The following is a 26645-nucleotide window of genomic DNA, read 5'->3' as shown; positions in this document are numbered from 1 at the left end:
CTGCTCCACCAGCTCCGTAGCTAAAGGATCTTCCAGATTCCCTAAAGGGTGGGAAACTGCATGAAACCCAAAGAGATGAAGGAAGTGCATGGGGAGGGGCCGAGGCCTTCCATCGGGCTGGGGGCTGCAGAACCATACTCAGACCTCTATGGGATTCTGGGGGCCTAGTGTGAGGTTTTTTCAGTAATAAGCCAGAAGCGTGCCAGGCACGCGCAGGTTCCCACAGTCTGGCCTGATGCAAAGAGGGGTAGCAGAGAATACAAAAACTATCAAGTCAGGGTGAGGGGATTGCACAGTTTATTTCCAAACACTCAGAGGATAGGGGGTGGCCTATGGGCTCCATCTGCCCCCCCCTCCCCGCATTTGGCTGAATCAAGAACTTCTCCCCCCTCTCCCACAAGACCCTAGGCTGTGCCCAGTAGAGAAGGCACTCTAACCCCCACCCTGAGGAGAGACCTAAACAGGTGAGGAGCATGGAGGGTGAGGGGACAGAGTTCAAGTATTCACAGTTCCCCCATCTACACCCCTGGATTACAATGTGCCAGAGCCATGAGGGAGGATCCCACCTCTGGGATTCCTAGTGGTGTTGATAGTCCTCCCACTTAAAACCCTCTAGATGAACTCCCTACTCCTTTTCCCTGAAATAACAAACCAAGTCCTAAGCCCTGTAGTCGGGGCAAGGAGGGGCCTTAGCAGGCCACTCAACCAAGGCCCCCAGGGATGGGGGTGAGGTCCTTCACCTGTAGTGAATGGGTTGGGACAAGTGTCTATAAGGTGAGAGGAAGGGAGAGAACTGAGAGGACCTTGAGAGGCAGGCTTGGAGGCTTCTGACACCTAAGTTCAGACAGCTCTGGTCTGCGACTCCACCCCACCCCACACCCCAAGCCCAGAATCCCTGAGAGTCCAACTGCAAAGGCAGTATGGTCGGAGGGAGGAATGGGAGCAGGGGGAGAGTTGGGCAGGACCTTGGCCCCCCTCTCCTAGTAGGTCCTGCTCCTGGGACACACGATGCTTAGGGAGGGCCAGGACCAGGCTCAAGTCCCAGTCCCAGCTCTTAGGCTCTGATCTTCCATAACAGCTGAATCCTGGGGAACATAGGGTATACCCACCAACCCCCACACCCTAGACGTCCTGGCCTCAGGTAGAATGGTGGGAATAGCTCTCACAGGGTATTATAAAAAGCTAAAACCATGAAACACTTTCTGGGGAGAAGTGGCTCCCAGTCTCTTGCCTCCCCAAGTTATCAGTCTCCCCAGCTCCTAGCAGACAGGGCTAAGGAGGTCCCAGAGAGCCGAGGGAGGAGGCCACGGCCCCTGGGCCCAGAGAGGGCCCACTAGCACCATGCAACGTTGAGGCGCCTCTGCAGCCTGACTGGCCCCCACACAGGGGACCTCCGAAGCTGGAGTGCACACTTGCTAAAGCTTCTGTACTCTTGAGGGGGGACCCCTGCAAGGGAGCGGAGAAGGCAAAAACTTGGCTTAAGTCCAGGCAGGAGTCTGAGCTGGGACCCCAAAGGGCACCCTTGGGAGTCATGATTTGAAGAATCTTCGTACCACAAACTGGCCCAACAGAACCACACCCAGAACCACCAGCACGTTCAGGATGGGACCATTGCCCAAGTTCAGGGCTGCCACCTGCCGGGAGAAACAAGGTGGTCACAGAGAGGCTGGCAGAAAATACAGGCACCCAGGGAAGGGGCGGGGCCTGAGAGAGGGGCAGCCCCAACAGCAGGGAGGACATTGCAATCCTTGGATACTCACCCAGCCACCCCTCTGTGCAATCCACCGGGCAATGCAGTGATGCAGCATGAAGTCGACCACGAAGCGGGTCACCTGGCCCAGGAAGCCAGTCAGGCCGTGCTGGTAGACGTGTAGGGCCAGACGGTAGCCGAAGCCCAGAAGAGCCACCACACGGCCCCAGTTGATGCCACTCTCAAACAGGCTGTGGGTAGAGCATCCCATACCGTTGGTGGAGAGCCCCCAGGGAGCCCTTCAGCCTGCCTGGTCTCTCCCACCCCTCTCCCAGCTGAAAAACTAAATATAGCTTGGTTGTGAATTAAGGCCACAGAGGCTACCCCAGCCTGGCCTGTATTTGGGAACAACCCGGGTCTCTGCGAAAGGAGAAAGCTCAGGGCCAGATGAGCTGGATGCCACTGCTGGGGTGTACGCTCAGGTGCAGTGGGGCACAGAGAGGGCAGAGGACAGAGCGAGTGGATGGAATCTGCGGGGAGATTACCTGTGGGTGTTGCTGCTGGCCTGGCAGCCCGAGAGACGGCAGAGAGAAAAGGACAGAGAAGATTAGGGTAGTTCCTGTCATCACAGTGGTATGAAGGCTGGCCTCTAAGTTCACGGGCTGGATATTTCAGCTCTGAGCACTAATTCTAAAATCCATCACTCCTACCTTCACCTCCCGCTTCAATCTACCCCGACACTGACCTCCCTAACTCTGGTGGTAGCAATGGCTAACACTTTGTAAGGAGGACACTGAGCTAAGCATATTTTCCCTATTTTACAAACCAGGACACTAAGGGCTAGGAAGTTTCACAAAGGCAGAAGGGGCAAAGCTTGGATTTACACCCAAATATTTGGTGTCTTTAACCACTTGGATGCCAGATTATAGCAACTAGGAGCCATTTCTAGGACCTGGCAGAGGTTAGCACCCTTACCATCTTCAGTGTGATATGTGGTGTCAAATTGGAACCATGAAGGATAGCTGTGTCCCAGCTGGGCCGGGGAGCTGTGGGCGACATCCCCACCTCAGGCCCCCTCTAGAGTCCTGATCTAACCAGTCAAGTCCTTGGAGTCAGAGATCAAAAGAGCTGTGAGCTAATGCCCACAAGACGAGTCTGGGACCCCGAGAGAGAAAAACAGGGGGCTGAGACCACATGTGAGTTCACAGCAGACACTGGACACTGACAGAAGGCATCTCCCCATGCCAGGAGCGCATCATGCAGGCAGGGTATGGTGTGGTTGTGACAGGACAGAGGAGTGACTGGAGCCGGCAGGGGTACCTGGAGGCAATCTTGGTGAAGTACTCATAGGCGTTCTCTGCCGTGGGCTGCAGGTGCTGCAGCATGGTCTGGAACTCTGAGTCATAGCGTCTGTTGATGTCGTCCCCGATGATGGCGAGCTGCCGTCCCACCTGCCCCATGGTGCTGTAGGAGCAGGAGGCAGGCAGGTGAGCGGTAACCAGGCAGTCAGGGCCAGGCCTTGGCTCATGGCAGAGGGGTTCTGCCTGAGCTGTCCATGGCCCTGTGCACCCCTTCTTGGAGGTCCCCGACAATGTTCTAAGACACGAGTGTTGGCCTCTGGGACAAGGGGCGGGCATGGGCTAAAAAGGATACAAGGTCCTGGATGGGGGTGGGAGCCCAACATGAAAGAGGAGCAACCATGAGAGAAGGGCAAGACCCCTCAGGTCTCCCCAGCTCCCAGGACCTGCACAGAGACCCGTGCGAGCCACTGCCTCCCTGAAGATGTCCTTGTGGGCCCAGCGGTTGTAACTTACCTGCTAGGTTGCAGGGGCAAGGTGTCCATCTCTGGGTCGGCAGGGGCAGCCGCCCCTTCAGCCTCCTGCTCCTGCTGATGGCGGTAAAAAACGTAGCTGCGGAAAACCTCCTCTGTGTCCCGGGCTACCTGCTCCTCTGAGGATCAAAGCTGGGAGTCAGGGAGAGAGGGCCGAACCCTGGCAGCCCCATGCCTTATAGAGGGTTCGCTCTTCCTAAGGCCATAGCTGTCCTCACCCATGGAAAGAAATATCCTGGACGGGCACAGTGGCTCACACCTATAATCCCAGCACTTTGGGAGGCCGAGGCGGGTAGATCACCTGAGGTCGGGAGTTCAAGACCAGCCTGACCAACATGGAGAAACCCGTCTCTACTAAAAATACAAAATTAGCCGGGTGTGGTGGCACATGCCTGTAATCCCAGCTACTCAAGAGGCTGAGGCAGGAGAATCACTGGAACCCAGGAGGCGGAGGTTGCAGTGAGCCAAGATCGCGCCACTGCACTCTAGCCTAGGCAATAAGAGCGAAACTCTGGAAAGAAAAGAAAAGAAAGAGAAAGAAAAGAAAGAAAGAAAATAAAAGAAAGAAAAGAAAGATCCCTACTTCAGAGCCTTAGCCACCCTAGAACTTATGCTGTGTGGAGAGTTGTTCCAGCACTTGCATTGGGTCCTCACAGTAGCCCTGGGAGCAGGCAATCTCCAGATTTCAGGGGGAAAATGACACAGGGTATCTAACGTGTGCAAGGTCATATAGCCAGAACAAGCCGGGGAGCTGGGACAGTCCCGGGCATTTGGGCTCTTGAGTCTACGTTAGTACATCTCAGCTCCGCAGCCCTTTGTGTGCAGGGAAATGTGGGAAACAAAATCTGAAATTGTAGCCTCAACCCAGAAAAGTCACACAGGGAGATAGTGACAGACCTGGGAGCTGATTCCCAAGTCCAGGGAACAGCCCACCGTGGGGTGTGAGCTGGGGCTTCCCTGGCTGTCCCCTGGGAAGAAGGAAGGAGGGCAGCCATCTTACTTCCTCACCAAGTAACAATAATTGCGTTCCCTGTTGAGCAGACCTGACTGGGTGATTGGCCAGCTTACTTCCTTATTTCTCCAGCTGGAGGGATACAGCAGCCAGACCTCACTCTACTTCCTGCCTCCCTCGCCCCTGACCCCGCCCTCTGCTCCGGTGGCACTGTGCCCACCTTACACTCACTTCCTGGCCTCTCCCAACCTCCAGGCCCTCCCCAGTCCAGACTCCTCCCCCTCCCAGGCTTAACCTTGACAGCAGCTTCAGCCTCTGAGCCCGTGGGTTCCCACCCACAGTGGGTGAACCGAGGTGAAGGAGCCTGCCTCTGAGTCCTGCTCCTTCCATCCTCATGACAGCACTCATGGTTATGGGATGGGTGAGGGGCAGGAAGACCCTTACCAGAAGCAGAGGGCAGGGCAGGCTCTCCGCATTCCTGCCTGGGAGGACCTGGGCCTTGTCCCGAAGCCATTTTTCAGGTCTCAGTGGAGGACGGGGTCAGCCTGCGGGGATGGGCGAGAAAAAGCAGAGATGGGGGTGAGCATGGACCTGTGACTGGGGACCCCAGACAGGTTGCCATGTCCACATAGGAGAGAGGGTTCCCCATTCCCAGAAAGGCCCTCAGTCCTCTGGGACTTTGGCCAGGCTGGTCTCAAACTCCTGACCTGTGAGTCTGCCTCTGCTTTCCAAAGTGCTGGGATTACGGGTGTGAGCCACTGTGCCTGGCTTCCTCTGGGACTTTTTATTCTCACTCCAGCATGGGTCCCAGTGAAGTCTGCTGGGAGGAAACAACTTCTGAGCACTTCACTGGTGACCCTTCGAGGGAGACAGGGTAAGAAGGTGAGGCAGCCAAGGGCAGACTGAGGTATCTGCACCCTCGAGGAGAGTGTGGCTGCAGCAGTGCCCGCTGGCTCTCAAGCTCATACCACTCCTGGGGCAAGAGCCTGGGGGGTTTTAGCTGTTCCTGGGGCCTCCTGCAGCCCACCCAGCACATGCTTATTGCAAGCGAGCCACTGCCCAGCCAATGGCCCATGAAGGCTGCCCTCAGAGGCCCTACTTCCCTCTGGCTGGTCAGAACACACCTGTTTTTTAACTCTGGGCTGTTAGCCGCAAACATTTCCTGAGAGCCTAAGATATACTCTCCCACTTAGGAGCACTCTGGGTGTTGAACATTGAAAACTCACATGAACCCAGCAGGGTGAGCACCATCATACCCACTTTGCAGGCTGGAAAAGTGAGGCATAAAGAGTTGAGTGCCCGAGGTCACATCATTAGTGACGGAAAGTCAGGTTGTTTGTCTGAATCTCCATGAGTCCATGTACTCAACAAGCATTTAAGATTTCTTCTTGTTTGTGGACCTCAGAGTGTGTCCCTTCTCAGGGCAACTTTCCCTGTTTACCTCCTGCCTGTGCCTTCCTCACCCCTGCCTTGCAGTGACCGGAGGGAGCCCTCAGGATCAGGGCCTTCTTCGAAGCCCCACAACCTGCCTCGTATTCCCACCACACACCTAGTCTTCTGTCCCCAGCCAACTTTCCTCTTTGCCTGGTCCTGACCGCAGCACCAACGTGCTGTGACCCCTCATCAGGGCGTTTCCTGGATGTCAGCTGTTTCACTTTCAGTTTGCACCCTCCCAGAGCCCCATTTCCCCAGGCACCCTCCGGCCCTCAGAAGGAAAGCGCCCTCCTCCTATCTCAGAGGGAGGGGGTGTGCAGCCCCACCCTGGGCCAAGCACACAGCCCCACCCCCACCGCCCAGGGCCTGGGGACCTTCGCCCACCCTCCTTCCGCTAGGCCTGGGAGTGTTTTCGAAACTGCCCCAAGAGCTCCCGAGAAGGGGTGGAGGAGGACTGGACCACCTGTGCCCTCACCCAGCTCCCCACTCCTTGCTCTGCCGGACACGGACAGGGCGAAGGCAGACTCTCCTTTCCTCCACCTCTAGGGGCAAGGCCTTGTTAAAACAGAACTTTGCAGCCGGGCACAGTGGCCCACGAGGTCAGGAGTTCGAGACCAGCCTGGCCAACATAATGAAACACCGTCTCTACTAAAAATACAAAAATTAGCTGGGCATGGTGGCGCACGCCTGTAGTCCCAACTACTCGGGAGGCTGAGGCAGGAGAATCGGTTGAACCTGGGAGGCAGAGGTTGCAGTGAGCCGAAATCGCGCCACTGCACTCGACCCTGGGCAACAGAGTGAGACTCTGTCTCAAAAAACAAAAAATAAAACCCCCACCCCCCCAGAGCTCCTTAAATAAGATGGCCTTCCTTCTTCCCCAGTCTCCAGAACCCAGCACCCTCAGGACAGTAGGGCCAGAGGATGCTGACGGCACCCCCAACTCCCTCTACCAACAACCCAGGCTCCTGAGGGGAGCAGGTAGAGCCTCAGGACACCCCCCAAGGCCAGCAACCTATGCTGACTCAGGCCTAGCTCTGTCCCCCAATCCAAGTGGCCTAAATTCCCGGTGAGGGGAGCCACCCCCGACTTCCTGGGCTTGCTGGGCCCTGATGAATGTTCCCCAGGGATACATGCCTGGCCAGGCCCTGGACCCAGTCTAGGGATGTTGGACAGCAGGAAGCGCTGAGAAAGTTCTCTCTCTGCCCTCGACCTTGGCTCTGACCTCCACCCCCATCTCCCAGACTGTTAAAGGACCCAGTTCTCACAGTTCTCCGGCATCCAGGGCTGGGGCAAGAGGGGAAGCTGTGAGGGGCAGCCAGAAGTAGGCTTGCCACGATCAGGTCCCCAGCCGGGCAGGCGGACCTGCCCAGGTAAGCTTTGAGCTTCCCCTTCCCCACCCGGCTCCTGGCAGGCTCCCTGCCCCACCCTGGGGCTGGGGCTGCTGAGATTTGGGAGGACGGGCAGGACCCTTCCAGCTTACCTGCCAGGATCCTGGCCCAACCCGGGTGGCTCAGCAGGGCAGAGAGAGAGGTCCCGAGGGGCTGGCGGCTGCTGCTCCCAGGGGCTGAGTGGGAGCTTGGCTTCCAGGAACAGGCGTCAGTGCATTCCTGGCATCTGGATGTAGCCTTTGCTTGTCCCTGTGCTGCCTGAGGGACCCGCGAGACTCCAGTGATCATAGAGGTGCCAGCGGCAACCGGCTCCAATCAGCTCCCTCTAGAGGAAGTTGCTCTGTGGCCACCGGATGCAGACGCACAGGCCTGCAGCCCGGAGGGGTGATCTGGGTGGGCCAGGCCCAGGAGCAGCTCCCGCCCACTTTCCCCACCCCACCTCCCAGCCAGGCAGAGCGGCTGTCAGTGGCCCACTGCTTTTCCCATCCCTGATTCTCAATCCTTGTCTTTGATCTTCTCCCCCATCTCTACATCAATCAATACCAATAAAAAACCCAGGGTGAGAAGTTTCTTAAGCACTGCTGCATGCCTGGTACTTTAGCAACTATTGTCTCGTTGGATCTTCTCAACAACTCTTGTAAGTGAGTGCTGTTGACAATACCCATTCAGATGAACAAACAGAGGCTCAGCTGGTTTAAGGTGCTCTCTAAAGGTCACTGAGCTGGGTTAATAATCAGTTCTGGGCCGGGCGTGGTGGCTCATGCCTATAATCCCAGCACTTGGGGAGGCTGAGGCGGGCGGATCACTAGGTCAAGAGATTGAGACCATTCTGGCTAACAAAATCAGCTGGGCGTGGTGGGCGGGCGCCTGTAATCCCAGCTACTTAGAAGTCTGAGGCAGGAGAATCGCTTGAACCCGGGAGGCGGAGGTTGCAGTGAGCCAGGATCGCACCATTGGACTCTAGCCCGGGGGACGGTGCAAGACTCCATCTCAAAAAAAAAAAAAAAAAAGTAATAATCAGTTCAGGCCGGGCGCGGTGGCTCAAGCCTGTAATCCCAGCACTTTGGGAGGCCGAGACGGGCGGATCATGAGGTCAGGAGATCGAGACCATACTGGCTAACACGGTGAAACCCCATCTCTACTAAAATACAAAAAAAATTAGCCGGGCGAGGTGGCGGTTGCCTGTACTCCCAGCTACTCGGGAGGCTGAGGCAGGAGAATGGCGTGAACCCGGGAGGCGGGGCTTGCAGTGAGCTGAGATCCAGCCACTGCACTCCAGCCTGGGCAACAGAGCCAGACTCCGTCTCAAAAAAAAAAAAAAAAAAAAAATCAGTTCTGTAGTCACGTTGGGGAATACTAATACTAAATTGAGATTCAACCTGCAATTCAGACCTGTGCACCATGCACCTTGGTGGTCTCTGGAGATCTGAAATCCTGAAGGTGATAGTGAAGTAAACGGAGATTAAAACTCAATAGAGGCCGGGCACGGTGGCTCACGCCTGTAATCCCAACACTTTGGAAGGCCGAGGTGGGAGGATTACTTGACCCCAGGAGTTCAAGACCAGCCTGGGCAACAAAGGGAGACCATGTCTCCACAGAAAAAAAAATTAAAAACTAGCTGGGTATGGTGGTTCACACCTGTGCGTGTGGTGGTCCCAGCTACCTAGGATACTGAGGCAGGAGGATCACCTGAGCTGCGGAAGTTGAGGCTGCAGTGAGCCATGTTTGCACCACTGCATTCCAGCCTGGGTGACAGAGCAAGACCCTGTCTCAACAACAACAACAAAAAAGGCAGCCAGCTGTGGTGTGTCACGCCTATAATCCCATCACCCCTCCAGGCTGCCTATAATCCCATCCCAGCCATTTGGGAGGCCAAGGCAAGAAAATCGCTTGAGGCCAGGTGCAGGAGTTCCAGGCCAGCCTGGGCAACAGCAATACCCTGCTTATATGGAAAAAAAAAATTAGCAAAGCATGGTGGTGTATGCCTGTGGTCTTAACTACTGGGGAGGCTGAGGTGGGAGGATTGCTTGAGCCCAGGAGGTTGAGGCTGCAGTGAGCTGTGATCGTACCAGGGCAACAGAGGGAGAGTTCTGTCTAAAAAAAAAAAAAAGGCCGGGCACGGTGGCTCCCGCCTGTAATCCCAGCACCTTGGGAGCCCTAGGCAGGCAGATCACCTGAGGCCAGGAGTTCAAGACCAGCTTGCCCAACACAGCGAAACCCTGTCTCTTTTAAAAATACAAAAAAGGGAGGCCGAGGCAGGCGGATCACGAGGTCAGGATATCGAGACCATCCTGGCTAACATGGTGAAACCCCCATCTCTACTAAAAATACAAAAAAATTAGCCAGGCATGGTGGCGGGTGCCTGTAGTCCCAGCTACACGGGAGGCTGAGGCAGGAGAATGGCGTGAACCCGGGAGGCGGAGTTTGCGGTGAGCCAAGATCACGCCACTGCACTCTGGCCTGGGCAGCAGAATGGCAACAGAATGAGACTCTTTTTTTTTTTTTTTTTTTTTTTTTGAGACGGAGTCTCGCTCTGTCACCCAGGCTGGAGTGCTGTGGCCGGATCTCAGCTCACTGCAAGCTCCGCCTCCCGGGTTCCCGCCATTCTCCTGCCTCAGCCTCCCGAGTAGCTGGGACTACAGGCGCCCGCCACCTCGCCCGGCTAGTTTTTTTTTGTATTTTTTAGTAGAGACGGGGTTTCACCGTGTTAGCCAGGATGGTCTCGATCTCCTGACCTCGTGATCCGCCCGTCTCGGCCTCCCAAAGTGCTGGGATTACAGGCTTGAGCCACCGCGCCCGGCCAGAATGAGACTCTGTTTAAAAAAAAAAAAAAAAGGTCAGGTGCAGTGGCTCACGCCTGTAATCCCAGCACTTTGGGAGGCCGAGGCTGGCGGATCACCTGAGGTTGGAAGTTTGAGACCAGCCTGACCAACATGGAGAAACCCCATCCCTATTAAAAATACAAAATTAGCCAGGCGTGGTGGCACATACCTGTAATCCCAGCTACTCAGGAGACTGAGGCAGGAGACTCGCTTGAACCCGGGAGGCAGAGTTGCGGTGAGCTGCGATTGAGCCATTGCACTCCAGCCTGGTCAACAAGAGCAAAACTCCATCACACACACAAATAAAAGGCGGGCATGGTGGCGTGCACTTATAATCCCAGCTACTCGGGAGGTTGAGGCAGGAGAATCACTTGAACCCGGGAGGCGGAGGTGGCAGTGAGCTGAGATTGCACCACTGCACTCCAGCCTGGGTGACAAGAACGAAACCCTGTCTCAAAAAAATAAAATAAAAATAGGGTTGGGTGCAGTGGCTCACACCTGTAATCCCAGCATTTTGGGAAGCCAAGGCAGGTGGGTCACGAGGTCAAGAGATCGAGACCTTCCTGGCCAACATGGTGAAACCCCGTCTCTACTAAAAATACAAAAATTAGCCGGGCGTGGTGGTAGGCGCCTGTAGTCCCAGCTACTCAGGAGGCTGAGGCAGGAGAATCGCTTGAAGCTGGGAGGCGGAGGTTGCAGTGAGCCAAGATCGCGCCACTGCACTCCTACCTGGAGACAGAGCTAGACTCCATCTCAAAAAATTAAAAATAAAAATAAAAACAACTAAATAAATAGACTTAGCGGGGTCTGTGCTACCACCTGGACACATAAAACCTGGATGCTAAGAGGGAAGACATACTGTCTGGCTGCTGGGAGTGTTCTTGAGGACAGAACAAACCCAAGAAGGACAGAGGTGTGTGCAGTCCTCGACAGCCCCCTGCCCTCAGGGTTCAGTTCCCTCCCTGCTTCTCCCTGTTCGCTCCCTGCCAAGCTTCCTGGGTCTCTCACATCTTCGTCTCCCAAGTCTCCACCCCCTGTCCCCCAAACCCCGTGCCTCCCCCCTACACCTCCTTCCCTGTTTCATCAAACCCCTGCCCCCTCTACCTCCAACTAATCTCCCCCAACCCCCCGTCTTCCCCCATCTTTGCCTTCCAGAATTCCGGGAAGTTTCCAACTGGAGGTTTTAATCTGAAAACTCCTCCTGTTCTTAAGCAGTTGGTCCTGGGGTGGCTGCTACAGGATCTGCGTTGGGGACCTTATCAGGATTGAGGCCCCAGCTCCGAAGCCCCAATCACAAATTTCGGGGTGCTCCTCCATGTTCCACTTTTTCCATTCCCTCGTGGGGAGCAAGGACAGTCCGAGGAGCTCTGATACAGCCCTGGCGGGAGCCCAGGCACTCCCCTTGCCAGACCAGGGTGCCATTTCCCTGATGATGAGCTGAGCGGGATGTAACGGGGGAGGGGGCTGGGACCATCTGCCTTGCGGCCCCATGCCTTCTCTGTGGCCGTACCCAGGGGCTTCTCACAACTGTCACGGCAGCATCCTCAAAGCTGGGCATGGGGGGTATGGGGACCTATACCCGCAAGAGCAAGAAGGCCTGGGGTGGAGAGGTGAAGTCAGTCCTGCCCATAGCAAGCCAGGAGATGTCGGGCAACCTGCCTGAGGAAAGGAAGGAGCCAGCAGGGGACACCTCCGGGAAAACAGGGGCCTCAGACAGGTGAGGGGCTGGAGTTGGGGGGACACCCAGGTGGGCAAGGCCTGGGACAGAGGTACTGCGAAGAGGCCTGGACATGAGATGGGGGAAGGGCAGGGACTTAAGATGGGGGACCCATGCTGGGGAGGGTCTGGGGAGGGAGGCCTTGGATGGGTAAGGGCCTGGGACAGGGCACCTGGTGGGGAAGGACAGGGAGATGTGGATGTGGCCAACGGACAGAAGCACCTGGTGGGGAGGAGGTTGGAGATGGGGGTTTGGGTTGGGGAGGAGGCAGAGATGGGGTCCTCCCACAAGTGAGGGGTTGTGGATGGGGGATACCAGACATAAAAGGGGACGGGCTAGGGAGTAGAAAGGGAATGTGCCAGGGCCCGGAGTGCGGGGGGTCCTGTTGCTCTCAGCCCCTTCTGCAGGCCTGGCAGCCATCCCCTGTGAGGACAGGGACCCACCTCTCTCTCTGTTCCCCACCCGCGCATCACCCTACTTTCAAGAGCGATAATCCCCCTGTATGAGGAGAACCCCAGATGGTAGAGCAGGGGGTTGATGGGAGAGGAAGGCTGGAGAGGGCCGGCAGACCTGTGGGTGAGCCTTAGGGGAGGTTTAGGGGATCTCTGCCACACCTCTGAGCCCCACCTGCCTCCCTCACCTGACTGTGCTTTGGGATTAGGAGCCACTTTATCCAGATCCTGAAGTTGAAGGAATAATATCCAGAGAGTCTCAGGGTCCTGTGAGGTCAGCCCTGAGACCTCCACCAGGGAGAAAGAGTATCTGCTTGAAGGTGAGTGTGGTGGCCATAGGCAGAGGGGAAGTGCCAGAAATGGACCCTTTTCTTGTAGAACATCTCAGGGGTGCAGGGCCTGGCAGGACATGGGACACATTTGGAGGGACTGCTGGAGTCAGACTGCCTGGGTTCAAATGCCAGTTCTAACATGCTGAGCTGTGTGATGGGCGGCAGCTTATTCAACCTCTCTGCGTCTGTTTCCTCATCTTTAAAGTGGGAATATAATAGTACCTATCCTTGAAGGAAGTGCAAGGATGAACTGAGACACTCTGTAAAATGCCCAGAACGGTGTGTGGCACACAGTAGGCATTTGCTAAAGAAAACATGGCAACCCCACCCACAACTCAGCCCCCCCACCATGTGCCTGCCCTCCGAGGCCTGGACCATCCCACTTGCGGCCAGCCTGTCAGGGACCACCACCCCATTCACAGGAGACCTCGTGTTGGCCTCTTCCAAGGTGGAGGCTACTCCCTGGAACCACTTCCACAGTTTGTACAAGGAGCTTCAAAACTCGGCCATGGCCAAGGCCTGTGGGTGATGGGGGCGTGAGGCATGGGTTGGGGCCTTTCCCACATCAGGCTGGGCCCCAGAATATGTGGCCTGGGACTGGAAGGAGCAGTCCCCTTTCTTAACCTTTTGGGACATGTTCCCTCCTGCTTCCTGTCTTGCCTAGAGGTGGGGTGGGGCTGCAGGCCTGGGGTCCTGGGCTCCCTCACCTGCTCGGAGACCGGCTGGACTCCTCTCCAAGAAGGTTTGCCCAGTGAGGAGAAAATCGAGGAAGAGAAAGTGAAGGAAGAGGACAGCTCATTCAAGCTCTGTGTCCCAGGCATTGTTGCCCTCCAGTCGCCACTGTACAAGACTTTCAGATCCACAGACACAGTGCGTAAGGGCTTCCGCCCCTCCCCTCCCACGTGGCCCCAGGCCCAGGAAGCCTCACTTTGGCCGGTGGCTCAGGGGTGCAATACCAGCAGGTACCACCAGATGGTACCAGAGGACCTAAGATGACCACCTGAGCCCGGGGAGCAGTGTGTGGCTGGGCTGGAGGCCACACTAGGTGTAGCTAGGGTCTTCCTCGGGGTTTGAGGGGGTGGTACTACTCAAGCAGCACCCTTTCCCCCAGCCCAGAGGTTTCTAATGCCTTCAGTGGCTGCCTCCATCCCTGGTTTTCCCATCATGCACTGCTGTGACAGAGCCCCGGAGGGTCCTCTCTCCCAGTAGAGTCCCGGGCAGCCCAGACACGGACAGCAGTTGGGTTAGCGGTGATAGCATACATAATATGATGAAAATCGTGGTTCACATTTACATAGCCATTAATGGGGCAGACCCTCTTTAAGCACTTTTCATGAAATACTGCATTACGACTCTGAGGTAGGTCCGATTGCCACCTCCAGTTCACAGTGAGAACTTGTCCGATGTCACACAGCTAGTGATGGGCAGAGCTGGAATTTGAGTGCAGGCAGTTTGGGTTCCAGATCCAGGCTCTTGAGTCAGTTGGTGGTGGGGGCAGATATCTGCTCCTCACATGCTGTCCCCAGTGGGTGAAGACGCAGGCTCTTATGCTGCCGCTGCCGGAGGAGGCCCTCAAAGTGAGCTTCCTGGGGAAGGTAGGGCGAAGGAGGGGTGGTGCCTGGCTGGCTCCACTCCTGGAATAAGAAAGGGCTGTGACTGAGGGTGAGCAGGAATCACACAGAGCTGGGATGAGGCTCAGGGGGCGGTTGCACTTCCGGGTCCTTGCGTTCCCAGCAGGCTGCTCCACCCTACTTCTGCCTGTCCTCTGCCATCTCCCTGTCCCCTGCCATTTCTCTGGCTCTCAGGTTTCCTGGAGTCGGAGTTGAAGAAGCTTCTGGGAATGCAGCAAGAGTCTCACCTCTGGAAGCTAGGCAGCCAAGAGGGCTGAGAGCTGCTACCCGGCCAGAGATCACCCTGGTGGAGGCAGGCATTGTGGATGGCCAGGTACGCTTGGCCCATGCCAGACCACCAGCCCTGCCTGGAGAAGGTGGGGTTGGAGGCTTACCATCCCCTCCGCGCCCTGGGTCCTGGCTCCAGCCCCACTGCCTGGATAGGGTAGACATAATGCCTTCTTGGTGGTAGTATTTCTGAATTCAGGACCCTGGCCACCTGAGTGAGTGCACGCAGCATGCACATAAACACACACACACACACACACACATACACATACACACACACACTCTCTTCTCCATCAGTCTCTCTGTTTCTCACTTGACTTAGAGTCACAATGTCCATTTTTTTGGTCTCAACTTTGCCATTCATTTGCTGTGTGGCCTTGGGCAAGTCCCTTCCTCTTTCTGAGCCTCAGTTTCCTCATCTGTAACATGAGTGAATTTGTCTAGACAGGCTGTAAGTCTTTCCTGTGCACGATGCTGCTGTTTTTCTAATCTCTCTCCCATTCTCGTCCACTCCAAACACACATAGGCTCAGGGGAGTGACCCCACTGGGTCAGACGGAGTACCATCCTGCTGCTCCCCATCCTTGACATCGGCCTTTAAAGGTTAGACCTGTCTCAGCTTCTCTGAGTGCATGTTGATGGATCTGTTGAAAGTGTGTCGATGACCTTTTTGGTTAATTTCCATCCATTCATCATCTCATTCTTTTATTCAGTGGACATTTGCCCTGACAGTCTGTGTAGCTTACAAAAGGAAAGGGCATGGGGTTTGGAGGCCAGAGGTTTTAGTCTGGCATTAGCTTGGTCTGTGATGTTGAGTAGAGGCCTCAGTTTCTTTACCCGTGAAAGGGGAATGTTGCAAGGACCTCCTGAGATGATGTGTGTGCAGCTGTAAGCTGCAAAGGCACTCCCTTGTGGGGGCTTAGCACAGTGTGATTCACTTTGGAGCAGTGCCTATCAGAAAGACTTGCCACCTGGGGCTGGGTGTGGTGGCTCATGTCTATAACCCCAGTGCTTTGGGAGGCTGGGGTGGGCGGATTGCTTGAGCTCAGGAGTTTGAGAAAAGCCTGGGCAACATGGCAAAACCTTGTCTCTACAAAAAATACAAAAATTAACCAGGCATGGTGGCGTGCACGTGTGGTCCCAGCTACTTGGGAGACTGAGGTGGGAGGATCACTTGAGCCCAGGCAGTTGAGGCTGCAGTGAGCTATGAGAATGCCACTGCACTCCAGCCTGGGCAACAGAGGGAGACCCTGTCTCAAACAAAAAGGAAAGCATGCCTGCTGGGCACTGAGAGGCATCCTTCTGATTGCCCCAAGCCCGCCTGCATGCCCATGTCACAGGAAGCCCGTGTGTCACCCCATCCACAGCCACATAGGCTGTCAGCATGTGGCAGAGCCCGTCACTTTGTCTTTTCACACTGAAGGGTTTGAATCTTGGGATCTGCCCTCACTGGTCCCTCCCCCTTCTTCCCATCCCCTCCCCAGCCAGCCTGCCCTGTCCCAGGAGTCACAGTCCTGGGGTTGCCTGAGTAGTGCTGAGAGGCCTGGGTCATTTCTGGGTGGTGGCAAGTAAGGGCTCAGCCCAGTCCTCACTTTGGGGACAGTTGCCTTAAGAATATCTATCTCCAGTGGGTGTTTCAAAGGTCCTGTCCTCATCCCCATTCCTATCTCCCCTTGCTGCCCTCAGGGACACTGTGCTGAGGGGGAAGCAGGCTGCCCCCAGCCTTTGGGGAATGCTGGGCACCTAGGGAGGGGCACGGAGGCAGCAGCAGCGCCACCTTGGGCTTGATGGGAGAGCGCAGACCCCCCTTGGGGTGGGGTCCAGAGGTGAGGGAGGGGAGGGACTGGCTGCGGTGCTGACTCCTGGGGCTTCCAAGGACCCCCCCAAGTTGGAGGGAGAAGGGATTCTCCATTTTGTGGCAGGGAGGTGGCTCAGGGTTGGTGGAGCTGTGCCTGCCGAGGGGAAGTGGGAGAAAGGTGTCCTCGGGTGCTTGTCTCTTGGGGGCAGGGGAGAGGTTATGGGGTACAGAGAAGACTGAGGCATCTTTCTTCACCCATTTCTGTCCCCCAGTGCCTGCTTCTTGAGGAGGATGAGATGGGAAACTGGCCTCCTTAGTGAAGCCGGCGCTGGCCCCGAGTCTGCCCTGCCCAGATCTCCGGAGCTGGTACATGGGGGTATCTCTCTTCTTAGGGTACATCTAAGGAGCCCCTGTGACCAGCGGGTCTTGAGACAGTGTCCATGTGTCTGTAAGATGGGTCTGCCCCAAATTCTATCCCACCCAGCCAACTCGGGCCTGTGATGTTATTAATAAAAATCTACTTTGACTTTGGCCTCATTGTTAGCTGTCTTTGGACCCCGCCCCTCAATCTTCAACCCTGGAGCAAGCCCAGTCTATCTGAGGCCTTGATCTAGTCCCCAGTCTATGCCCAGGGGGCTGCCAGGGCTGCCCTGCTGCAGAGTGGAGGGGCTGCAGCAGGGCGTCTGAGCAGAGAGGGCAGGAGGTCTGGCTGGCCTGACCTGGGGCTGGTGAAGGACCCAGGGCCCAGAGTGCCAGGGGCCGTCCACAAGCCCTGCTCCTGTTAGGAGGGGTGCCCCTGACTTCCCTCCCTCCCTAAGTTCCCAGGCCTTGCCGTAGCCTCCTAGGGAGGATCCGGGAATTCTCCCGCAGGAAGTTCCTGCCCAGCCCGCCTAAGGACAAAGCCAGGAAAGAGGCCCTGGGACAGGGGATCTGCCTCGGGAGGGCTGGCCTGGGTAGGCCAGGGGTCCCTGGTGTCCAGTGTTGCCTAATCTCAAAAGTAAAGGTGGGCTTGGGGTGGGGTGCCTAATGACAGGCCCTTACTGGCCAGGGAAGGAGACCGACACACCTGGCTTCCCAGAGATGAGATGGGCAGCAGGGCCAGGCCTAGTTTGGACACCAGGAGGTGCTGTTCACCAGAAGGTCCTGCTGGCTTCCCTGTGGGGTCCCCCCTTCCTTCCTTTCTGCCTGGGTCCAGGCTCTGAGGCCCTTCAGCCGATGTATGAGAAAAAAAGCTCACTGTCCCCAACTCTTTTCAACATGACTGCTATCCATGGAAGCTCGTCTGATGGTCCCCATGGGTCCCCACGGTGTCTAGCCTGAGGCCTGTTGCAGAGCTGAAGTTCAATGTCAGAACATGATGGCCATTCTTAGTCATCACTGTGATTGATAACCACAGCTGTTGGTTGGATGGCTGGCCCTGTGGCCACAGACTTAGCGTGGGGAGACAGAAACTGTAGCAGCTGGTCCCCTGCCCTGACCCAAGCCAGCCCAGTGAAGGTGGGAGTCCCCGCTTCTGTCCCCCAGCCTGCAGGGCATGGGTGGAGCCTGGAGAGGGCTGAGGGCTTTCTCCTGGGCTTCCTGGCCAGATCGCATGGAGTCCTTGACTCAGACCCTGAGCTGGGGCTGGGTGGAAGGGCCCATCTGGACTGTCCCCCTGAGTCAGCCAGGAGGCGGCCTTGTGACCAGATGACTCACCTGTGCCCTAATTGCCCTGTTAATCATTTCCTCCCAGAGTGTTCTCTGTTGGGAAGGGTGGGGCCTTGCAGGGCTTCCCTGGGAGCACCTGGATGCGGGAGGGAGGGGCGGAGGGTGGCAGAAACCTTGGTCCGGGGTGTGGGACCCTGGGCTGCTCACCGTTCCTCTCTGTTCCTCATTTTCCCTGTCTGTCCAGTGAGGCCCATGGCACCTTCTCGTCCGCTCCTGGATTCCTCTGAACTGCGGGGGTCTGTGAGGCTGGGAAGTGTGGTGTGGTTTGCTGGTGCTGTCCCTGGAGCAGGAGGGGGTCTGTGTGCTGGAACAGGCCTGAGGGCCTCTTCCCAACCACACAGCATCCTGGGCTGGTTTCTATGAAAGGGCTTGGCTTGACATTTCTGAGTGGTGAAGGCAGAGGTGACCCAAGGACCTGCTGTGGGGGAAGGCCCCGTGGGTGAGTGCACAGGGCTGGGCTCTGGTCAAGGCCAGAATGGTGAGAGCCCAAGCGTTCCTGAAAGGCCTCAGAGAACACAGCAGGGGCAGGCCTGTGGGGTGGGCCCGAGGACTGGGGAGCACTGCAGCATTGCCTTCTCCCCCTGGCATAGAGATATCTGGGGACGGCTTCCACGGACCCTCCTGCAGCAGCACACTCACTTGGCGGAAGGGCCAGCGGGACTGAAGCCCAGCCCATCGCACTCACTTGCCAGGCCCTGGGAGGGGTAGTATTCCCCTGGAGGGTGCCTTTCCTAACTTGCTCAAAAGGGGCAATGGGCTGGCAGTGGCCCTGATTGCATCCATGAGGTTTGGAGCGTTGCAAAGGGACTTGCCAAGTCTGTCACTCTCCTGGTCTCTCTCTGTTGGTATGTAAGTGTGTCTCTGTGTGTGTGTTTCTGCCTCTGTCCCTGTCTCCCCACGTCTCCCTGTGTCTCTGTCTCTCTCACTGTATCTCAGGTGGGACGAAGGCAAAAGCAGAGGCACCCAGGTCCATTCTGAGAGAGTTTAGGGACTCAGTGGTGGTTGAAAGGAAGGCAGTGGGTTGGGTCATTTAGGAGCTGGGGGTCAGGGTGGGTGGCCCCAGGAAAATGTGGGCAGGGCCAAAGGTGGGCCTGCCCACCTCAGGAGACTGTATGATCCCCCTCCTGTGGCCCCCTGACCAAGACCTCCCAGGGAGATGGTGCCTCAGGCCCTGTCTGGGGTCACTGGGTGTCAGCCTTGCCTATACTAGGGTGAAGTGAAGGCAAAACCAGATATTTTGTCCCCCTTCTCAACTAGGAGATGAGCTGGAAAGCAGAGAGGCAGAGGGGGAGAGACTCACCTGGGTTGAAACCCAGCTCCCACTACAGCAAGCTCATATGACGGTCGACAAGTCTCATATCTCTCTGAATCTCAGTCTCCACATCTATGCAATGGGTGAATCATAGGCTTCTCATGTGAGCTGAATGAAGAGCTGCTTGGCTCATAGAAGATTCTCAAAGAATCCACGGGGCCAGGCACAGTGGCTTACGCCTGCAATCCAGCACTTTGGGGGGCCATGGCAGGTGGATCACCTGAGGTCAGGAGTTCAAGACCCGCCTGGTCAAAATGATGAAACCCCATCTCTACTAAAAATACAAATAAATTAACTGGGCATGGTGGTGGGCGCCTGTAATCCCAGCTACTCGGGAGGCTGAGGCAGGAGAATCACTTGAACCTGGGAGGCGGAGGTTGCAGTGAGCTGAGATCGCGCCATTGCACTCCAACCTGGGCGACAAAAGTCAAACTCCGTCTAAAAAAAAAGAATCCATGGAACCATTTTTATGAAGCATCTACTACATGCTAGTCCTGTTCCAGGCAATGGGGAATAGAGCAGTGAACAAGACATACACAACCTCCACTTTGGGGGGCTTACATTACCGCTAGTGAGACAAACAATAAACAGATATGCCAGGGTGACAGGTGCTATGAAGAAAGCTGAGACTGGATAGTGGGGGGGATATCACAGAGGGATGGGGAGGCCTTGCTGAGGAGGTCGTGTGCTGGAAGCCAGGGAGGGAGCCATCGGGGGAAGGGCAGCCGCAGGCACAGCAAGTGCGTCGCCCTGAGGCGAGAGCAGGCCTGGTGGGTTTGAGGAAAGGGATCCGTGCAGCTGGAAGGGCGTAAGTGGGAGGGAGTGGAACAGGAGGTGAGGTCAGAAAGGATGTGTGGAGATGATGTGCTTTGCTGATCAGGGGTTTAGAGGTTTGTTTCTCTCTCTTTTTTTCTCTGTCGCTCGGGCTGGAGTGCAGTGGCGCGATGACAGCTCACTGCAGCCTCCACTCCTGGGCTCAATTGATCCTCCCGCCTCAGCGAGGACCGCAGGCGCGCGCCACCGCACCAGTGGGATTCTCGGATCCAGTGTGGAGAGATGTGATGTGCATTTTTAAAGCTCCCTGGGCTGCCGAGGAGGGAAGGCTGTAGGGGGCGGGGCCTGAAACAGGGAGGCAGGTTCCCAGGCTGCCGCAGACGTGGGGCGGGGTCGTCTGGCTGTGACTTACTACAGAGGTTGTGAGGGGGAACCAGGGGGTACTTACCACTAGGGGGAGCGCCTTGGCCAACACCTCTGCTCAGTGGGGAGCCAGGCCGGCCCCAGGTGGTACCTCCCCCTTGCCCCACATGAGGGACTTGCGGGGGACTTTGTCTTCATCATCCGCAGGGTGGAGCGGGGTGGCCTGGGACCTGGAGTCCGGGAAGAGTCGAAGGCCTGTGGGCGGCCGAGGTCACGCGTGGGCGCCTGCCGGGGGAGGGCGGAACCAGGAGGTTGGCACCGCAGTGCCTGTGTGCACCGAAGCGCAGCAAACACGTCTCGGCCGAGACTGCCCGGCCACCCCAGACTCCAGCGGAGCGTGCGTACTTGGGCAGTCGCGCGCATCTGAGAACCGCCGAACCCTGCCACATTTCCGTTCCTTCTGGCCTCGCCCTCAGGGGTCGACCGGCGGCAGAGCGCGGCGCCTCCTGTGCTGAAGAAACTCCCTGGCCTCCAGAAACTCAGTCAGTGGTGGGAGGGCCGGAACAGACCCGCGCAGTTAACCAGATGATGATGTTGCTGTAGTATAGCTTGGAGAGTGCAGAGAAGGAAGCAAGCAATGCCAGCAAGGAGGAATCCAGAAGGCTTCCAGGAGAAGTCACCATTTGTGATTTGGGCTTGCATCAGGAGGAGGAAGTTGACAGGTGAAATAAGGGGAGGGCATGCCTGCCAGGCAAACAGTCTGTGATTGGGAAGAGTCCAGTCTGCACCATGACCCCACTTTCTACCTTCCTGACCAAGTAGGAACCATTTGGACTCCTCTACTGCCCTGGGCCTCCTTGTTTAGTCCACTATTTTATTTTATTTTATTTTATTGAGATGGAGTCCATCTCTGTGGCCCAGGCTGAAGTGCAGTGGCGCGATCCCGGCTCACTGCAACCTCTGCCTCTGAGTTCAAGCGATTCTCCTCCTTCAGCCTCCTGAGTAGCTGGGATTACAGGTGCCCGCCACCGTGCCTGGCTAATTTTTTTTGAGACGGAGTCTCACTCTTGCCAGGCTGCAGTGCAGTGGCGCTTTTTCGGTTCACTGCAACCTCTGCCTCCCAGGTTCAAGCAATTCTCCTGCCTCAGCCTCCTGAGTAGCTGGGACCACAGGCACGCACCACCACACCCGGTTAATTTTTTGTATTTTTTTTTTTTAGTAGAGACGGGGTTTCACCACGTTGGCCAGAATGGTCTCAATCTCTTGACCTCGTGATCCGCCCATCTCGGCCTCCCAAAGTTCTGGGATTACAGGTGTGAGCCACCACACCCGGCCTTTTTTTTTTTTTTTTTTTGAGAGTCTCACTGTGTCGCCCAAGCTGCAGTGCAGTGGTGCAATCTCGGCTCACTGCAAGCTCTGCCTCCCGGGTTCACGCCATTCTTCTGCCTCAGCCTCCCAAGTAGCTGGGACTACAGGTGCCCACCATCATGCCTGGCTAATTTTTTGTATTATTAGTAGAGACAGGATTTCACTGTGTTACCATGCCTGGCTAATTTTTGTATTTTTAGTAGAGATGGAGTTTCACCATGTTGGCCAGGCTGGTCTCGATTGCCTGACCTCAGGTGATCCGCCCTCCTTGGCCTCCCACAGTGCTGGGATTACAGGCGTGAGCCACTGCACCCAGCCCACCCATTTATGTTTAGCTTATTTTCTCTCCGCCATCTGATCCACTCAACACCCCCACTCTCACTGCCTTTGCTGGAGCCCTAAATCACCACCCTAGCCTTCCATCCTCTCTCTGCATCTGCCCCACCACTGCCAGGGTGCTGTTGGCTCTCTTCTTGTCTCCCCCTCTATAACCCATACCCATCCTGTACAGCTCAGCCATGGCACCTGCTCCAGCCCTGGTTTCCTCACAGCTCCCTGGGTTTAGGGCTAACAGGATTCGCTGCATGTGTTTACTTGCTCTCCCCACAGGAGGCAAACACAGCATAAAGGCAAGCCCTGGGGGTACGGGCGGGGGTTTCGGGGGAGCTTTGTTTCCATTGTCTGCAGTGTCCAGCACAGTGTCAAGTTCAATATATGGCACTAGACTGAATGAGCAGAGGGTGGCTTGCAAAAGGAGGCTTAAAAATAAGGGTGGGTGAGAGCTGGAGAAGCAGGCAGGGGCTGGATTATATAGGGCCTTACAAGCCAATTTAAGCAGCTTGGCATTCATCCTCAGGGCAATGGGAGCCAGGGCTGGAGACCTGGGAGAGTGGCCTGGTAAGATGTATAGCGATGGGGCAGGAGCTAATGTGGAGGCCTTCACAATGGTCGCAGTGAGAGAGAAGTGAACCTGAACTGGGACAGTGGCAGGTGGAGTGGACAGGAAAACAGAGAAGTGGTTCTCAACTGGGGGCAATTTTATCCCCGCCCTGAAACATTTAGCATCACCTGGAGACAGTGATGTCACAACTCAGGGAGTGCTACTGGCATCGAGTGGGTAGAGGCCAGAGACGCTGCTAAATGTCCTACAATGCACGGGACAGCCCCCATGACAAGGAATGATCTGGCCTGAAGTGTCAGCAGTGCTGAGGGTGAGAAACCCTGCCCTAGAGGAAAACCCAGAGAATCGCCTCCTCGGTGGAGGGAAATGGAGCACATCTCAGCCTGAACTCTCAGAGCCACGCTGAGGCCTGGTTCTTCTGTATTGTAGCCATGTAACAACCCTGAGCGAGTCACTCAACCTCTTTGCACATCGGTTTCCTCCTTTTTTTTTTTTTTTTTTTTTCTTTTTAGATGGAGTTTCGTTCTTGTCACCCAGGCTGGAGTGCAATGGTGTGATCTTGGCTCACTGCAACCTCCGCCTCCCAGGTTCAAGTGATTCTCCTGCCTCAGCCTCTCAAGTAGCTGGGATTACAGGCATGCACTGCCACATCCAGCTAGTTTTGTATTTTTTTTTTTTTGAGACAGAGTCTGGCTCTGTCGCCCGGGCTGGAGTGCAGTGGCCGGATCTCAGCTCACTGCAAGCTCCGCCTCCCGGGTTTACGCCATTCTCCCGCCTCAGCCTCCTGAGTAGCTGGAACTACAGGCGCCGCCACCTCGCCCGGCTAGTTTTTTGTATTTTTAGTAGAGACAGGGTTTCACCGTGTTAGCCAGGATGGTCTCGATCTCCTGACCTCGTGATCCGCCCGTCTCGGCCTCCCAAAGTGCTGGGATTACAGGCTTGAGCCACTGCATAGTTTTGTATTTTTAGTAGAGATGGGGTTTCTCCATGTTGGTCAGGCTGGTCTCTAACTCCCAATCTCAGGTGATCCGCCCCCCTCAGCCTTCCAAAGTGCTCGGATTATAGGCGTGAGTCACCGCACCAGGCTTTCCTCATCTTTAATAAAGGTATTGGGAGGATTAAGTGGTTGAATGCATATTCAGTGCCTAGGAAAGAGACTGACACATAGTAAGCACTATGTCCCTGAACTACCGTGATTTTAAAGCATCAGGCCTCTGTCCAGACTCCCGCACTGACTCCACATTGCCCCAGTCCTTCAAGGGCTGATAAGGCCCCTGGCATCTGGCTCTTCCTACGTCTACGACCCCATCTCCTCTTGCTCTCCTTCTTGTTCTACATGCCCTGTCCACCCTGGAAATTTTTTTTTTTTTTGAGATGGAGTCTCACTCGCTCTGTTGCCCAGGCTGGAGTGTAGTGGCAGGATCTCGGCTCCTGGGTTCCACCTCCACCTCCTGGGTTCAAACAATTCTCCTGCTTCAGCCTCCCAAATAGCTGGGACTACAGGCGTATGCCACCATGCTTGGCTAATTTTTGTATTTTTAGTGGAGCTGGGATTTCACCATATCGGCAAGGCTGGTCTCGAACTCCTAACCTCAGATGATCCACCTGCCTCAGCCTCCCAAAATGCTAGAATTAGAGGTGTGAACCACTGTACCCAGTCACACCCTGGGTTCTTTGCTGTTCCTTGCCCACACCCAGCTTACCCTGCCTCAGGGCCTTTGCCCTTGCTGTTCCCTCTGCCTTGGAGACGTTGCCTTTGGGAGTCTATGTGATTCACTACCTCACCTCCTGAGGCTTCTGCTCAGCTGTCACTTTCTAAGGGGGTATCTCTAAACCACACAATGTTTAAAAAAAAAAAGGCAATGGGTGCCGGGGCTTACACTTGCAATCAGTCCCAGCACTTTGGGAGGCCAAGGTGGGTGGATCACTTGAGCCCAGGAATTTGAGAACAGCCTGGGCAACAAGGTGATTTTTTTACTTTTCAACAGCTAATTTTTGTATTTTTAGTAGAGACAGCATTTTGCCATGTTGGCCAGGTTGGTCTCCATGCTAGCCAGACTGGTCTTGAACTCCTGGCTTCAAGTGATCTGCCCACCTTTGCCCCCCAAAGTGTTGGGATTACAGCGTGAGCCACCAGGCCCAGCCTATTTTGCCCTGCTTTATCTTTCCTGAGATCACTTTCATCATCTAACATATTATATATTTAACTGAAATGTAAGTTTCATGAAGGCGGGCATTGTTGCCTGTTTTGTTTGCTGCTGTGAGCCCAGTTGCCTAGCATATATAAAGTATTCCTTAAACAGAGCCAGGCATGGTAGCTCGCACATGTAGTCCCAGCTATTTGGGAGGCTGAGGCCAGAGGATCACTTGAGCAAGACCAGCCTAGGCAACATACCAAGACCCTGTCTCAAACAAAAATCAAACATAAAATATTCCTTAAATAGTGCTTGAATGAATGGAGCAAGTGGAAGACTCTACTAGGAGTCAGAGAAGCAGGAAGGGAATGGAGAGAAGATAGGATGGTGGAAAGGAGTGCAGGGGCTGAGTGGATCCTGAGAGAGGCTGGGGTCCTGGCCTGGCCTGGGGCACGGAGCCTCAATCGTCTGCTGTCCCCAGGCCCTTCCACCCAGGTCTGCTCTGCTTACCAGCTCCTAGACATGGCTCTTCCAGCCCAGGCAGATGGCCAGGCCTGAACAGAGTGTCCTTTCCCCTCTGATAAGCTGCCTCCTTTCATGGGCACGAAGGGCAGGATGTGTCCTGCTGCTCAGGAAGTGCCCAAGGGTCTGGGCGGGCCCCTGGAGTGGGCAAGGGGCTGGGCATCTGCCACCTTGGCAGCTACCCTGTGTGGAGGCAAGGCAGAGAGGAGCAAGGAGCAAGGGGCAGGGGTCAGGGCAGATCCCAATCCCTCCCCAACATGCCCCACTCCTCATTCAGTAAACAAAGCTCTATTTAAATTTTTTTTTTTTTTTTTTTTTTTAGACAGAATTTCACTCTTGTTGCCCAGGCTGGAGTGCAATGGAGTGATCTTGGCTGACTGCAACCTCTGCCTCCTGGGTTCAAGCGATTCTCCTGCCTCAGCCTCCCAAGTAGCTGGGATTACAGGCACCACCATGCCCAGCTGATTTTGTATTTTTAGTAGAGATGGGTTTTCTCCATGTTGGTCAGGCTGGTCTCGAACTCCCAACCTCAGGTGATCCGCCTGCCTTGGCCTCCCAAAGTGCTGGGATTACAGGTGTGAGCCACCACACCCAGCCAACAAATCTCTATTGAGAGGCTGTTGGGAGTACAGCTGTGAACAGTCCCTGCCCTGGCCGGGTTTCTGTGATTGGCTGCAGCTCAGTTTCTTTTGAACCTGAGAGCCCAGGTGTAGGTTTCCAGCCCCCTCACCCCAACAGGCCTTTTTTTTTTTTTTTTTTTTTTTTTTTTTTTTGATACAGGGTCTCACTCTGTTGCCCAGGCTGGAGTACAGTGGCACAATCTCGGCTCACTGCAGCCTCAAACTCCTGGGCTCAAGCAATCCTCCTGCCTCAGCCTCCCAACTGGCTGGGACTATAGGCACGCATCACCACACCTGTCTACTTTTTTGTAGAGATGGGGTTTCACCACGTTGCCCAGGCTGGTCTCAAACTTTTGGGATCAAGTGATCCACCTACCTTAGCCTCCCAAAGTGCTGCGACTACAGGTGTAAGCCACTGCACTGAGCAAATGTTTTTTTGTTTGTTTGTTTGTTTGTTTTTTCTTTTTTTTTTTTTTCCAGACAGTCTTGCTCTGTCGCCGAGGCTGGAGTGCAGTGGTATGATCTTGGCTCACTGCAACCTCCACCTCCTGAGTTCAGGTGATTCTTCTGCCTCAGCCTCCCAAGTAGCTGGGACTACAGGCACACGCCACCAGCAAATTTTGTAAAATG

The 26645-nt window shown here is 55.6% G+C and overlaps 2 protein-coding genes and 1 pseudogene across 2 annotated transcripts; 1 reads left to right on the top strand and 2 right to left on the bottom strand.

Annotated features, from left to right (window-relative positions):
• Positions 1-280: 280 nt before the first annotated feature.
• On the bottom strand, positions 281-7669 carry LOC105474465 (BCL2 antagonist/killer 1). The gene is made up of 6 exons (XM_011729127.3): positions 7388-7669; positions 4918-5018; positions 3505-3640; positions 3011-3154; positions 1761-1941; positions 281-1634 (listed from the first exon to the last, which is right to left on the bottom strand). Exons 2-6 carry the CDS (start codon positions 4985-4987, stop codon positions 1530-1532), a joined length of 636 nt encoding a protein of 211 aa, XP_011727429.1. The 5' UTR covers positions 4988-5018; positions 7388-7669; the 3' UTR covers positions 281-1529.
• Positions 7670-12618: 4949 nt separating this feature from the next.
• LOC105474467 (putative gametogenetin-binding protein 1) lies at positions 12619-17026 on the top strand (annotated as a pseudogene).
• On the bottom strand, positions 13396-20909 carry LOC105474466 (putative uncharacterized protein encoded by LINC00336). The gene is given in 3 exon segments (XM_011729132.2): positions 13396-15605; positions 20555-20604; positions 20606-20909. Coding segments are annotated over 3 exon segments (594 nt in total). The 5' UTR covers positions 20893-20909; the 3' UTR covers positions 13396-15348.
• Positions 20910-26645: the final 5736 nt, after the last annotated feature.

Source organism: Macaca nemestrina, chromosome 5, assembly GCF_043159975.1.
Source record: "Macaca nemestrina isolate mMacNem1 chromosome 5, mMacNem.hap1, whole genome shotgun sequence".
Lineage (NCBI taxonomy): Eukaryota > Metazoa > Chordata > Mammalia > Primates > Cercopithecidae > Macaca > Macaca nemestrina.
Note: the sequence above shows the minus strand (reverse complement) of the source record. Positions and strands in the feature narration are given on the sequence as shown.

Coding starts and splice junctions, on each gene's coding strand:
- LOC105474465 (XM_011729127.3), bottom strand. CDS start 4,987: ATGGCTTCGGGACAAGGCCCAGGTCCTCCCAGGCAGGAATGCGGAGAG. Junction 3,155..3,504: donor TTGCCCCTGCAACCTAGCAG/GTAAGTTACAAC, acceptor CTGCTCCTACAG/CACCATGGGGCAGGTGGGAC. Junction 1,942..3,010: donor TTCACCAAGATTGCCTCCAG/GTACCCCTGCCG, acceptor CTCTACCCACAG/CCTGTTTGAGAGTGGCATCA.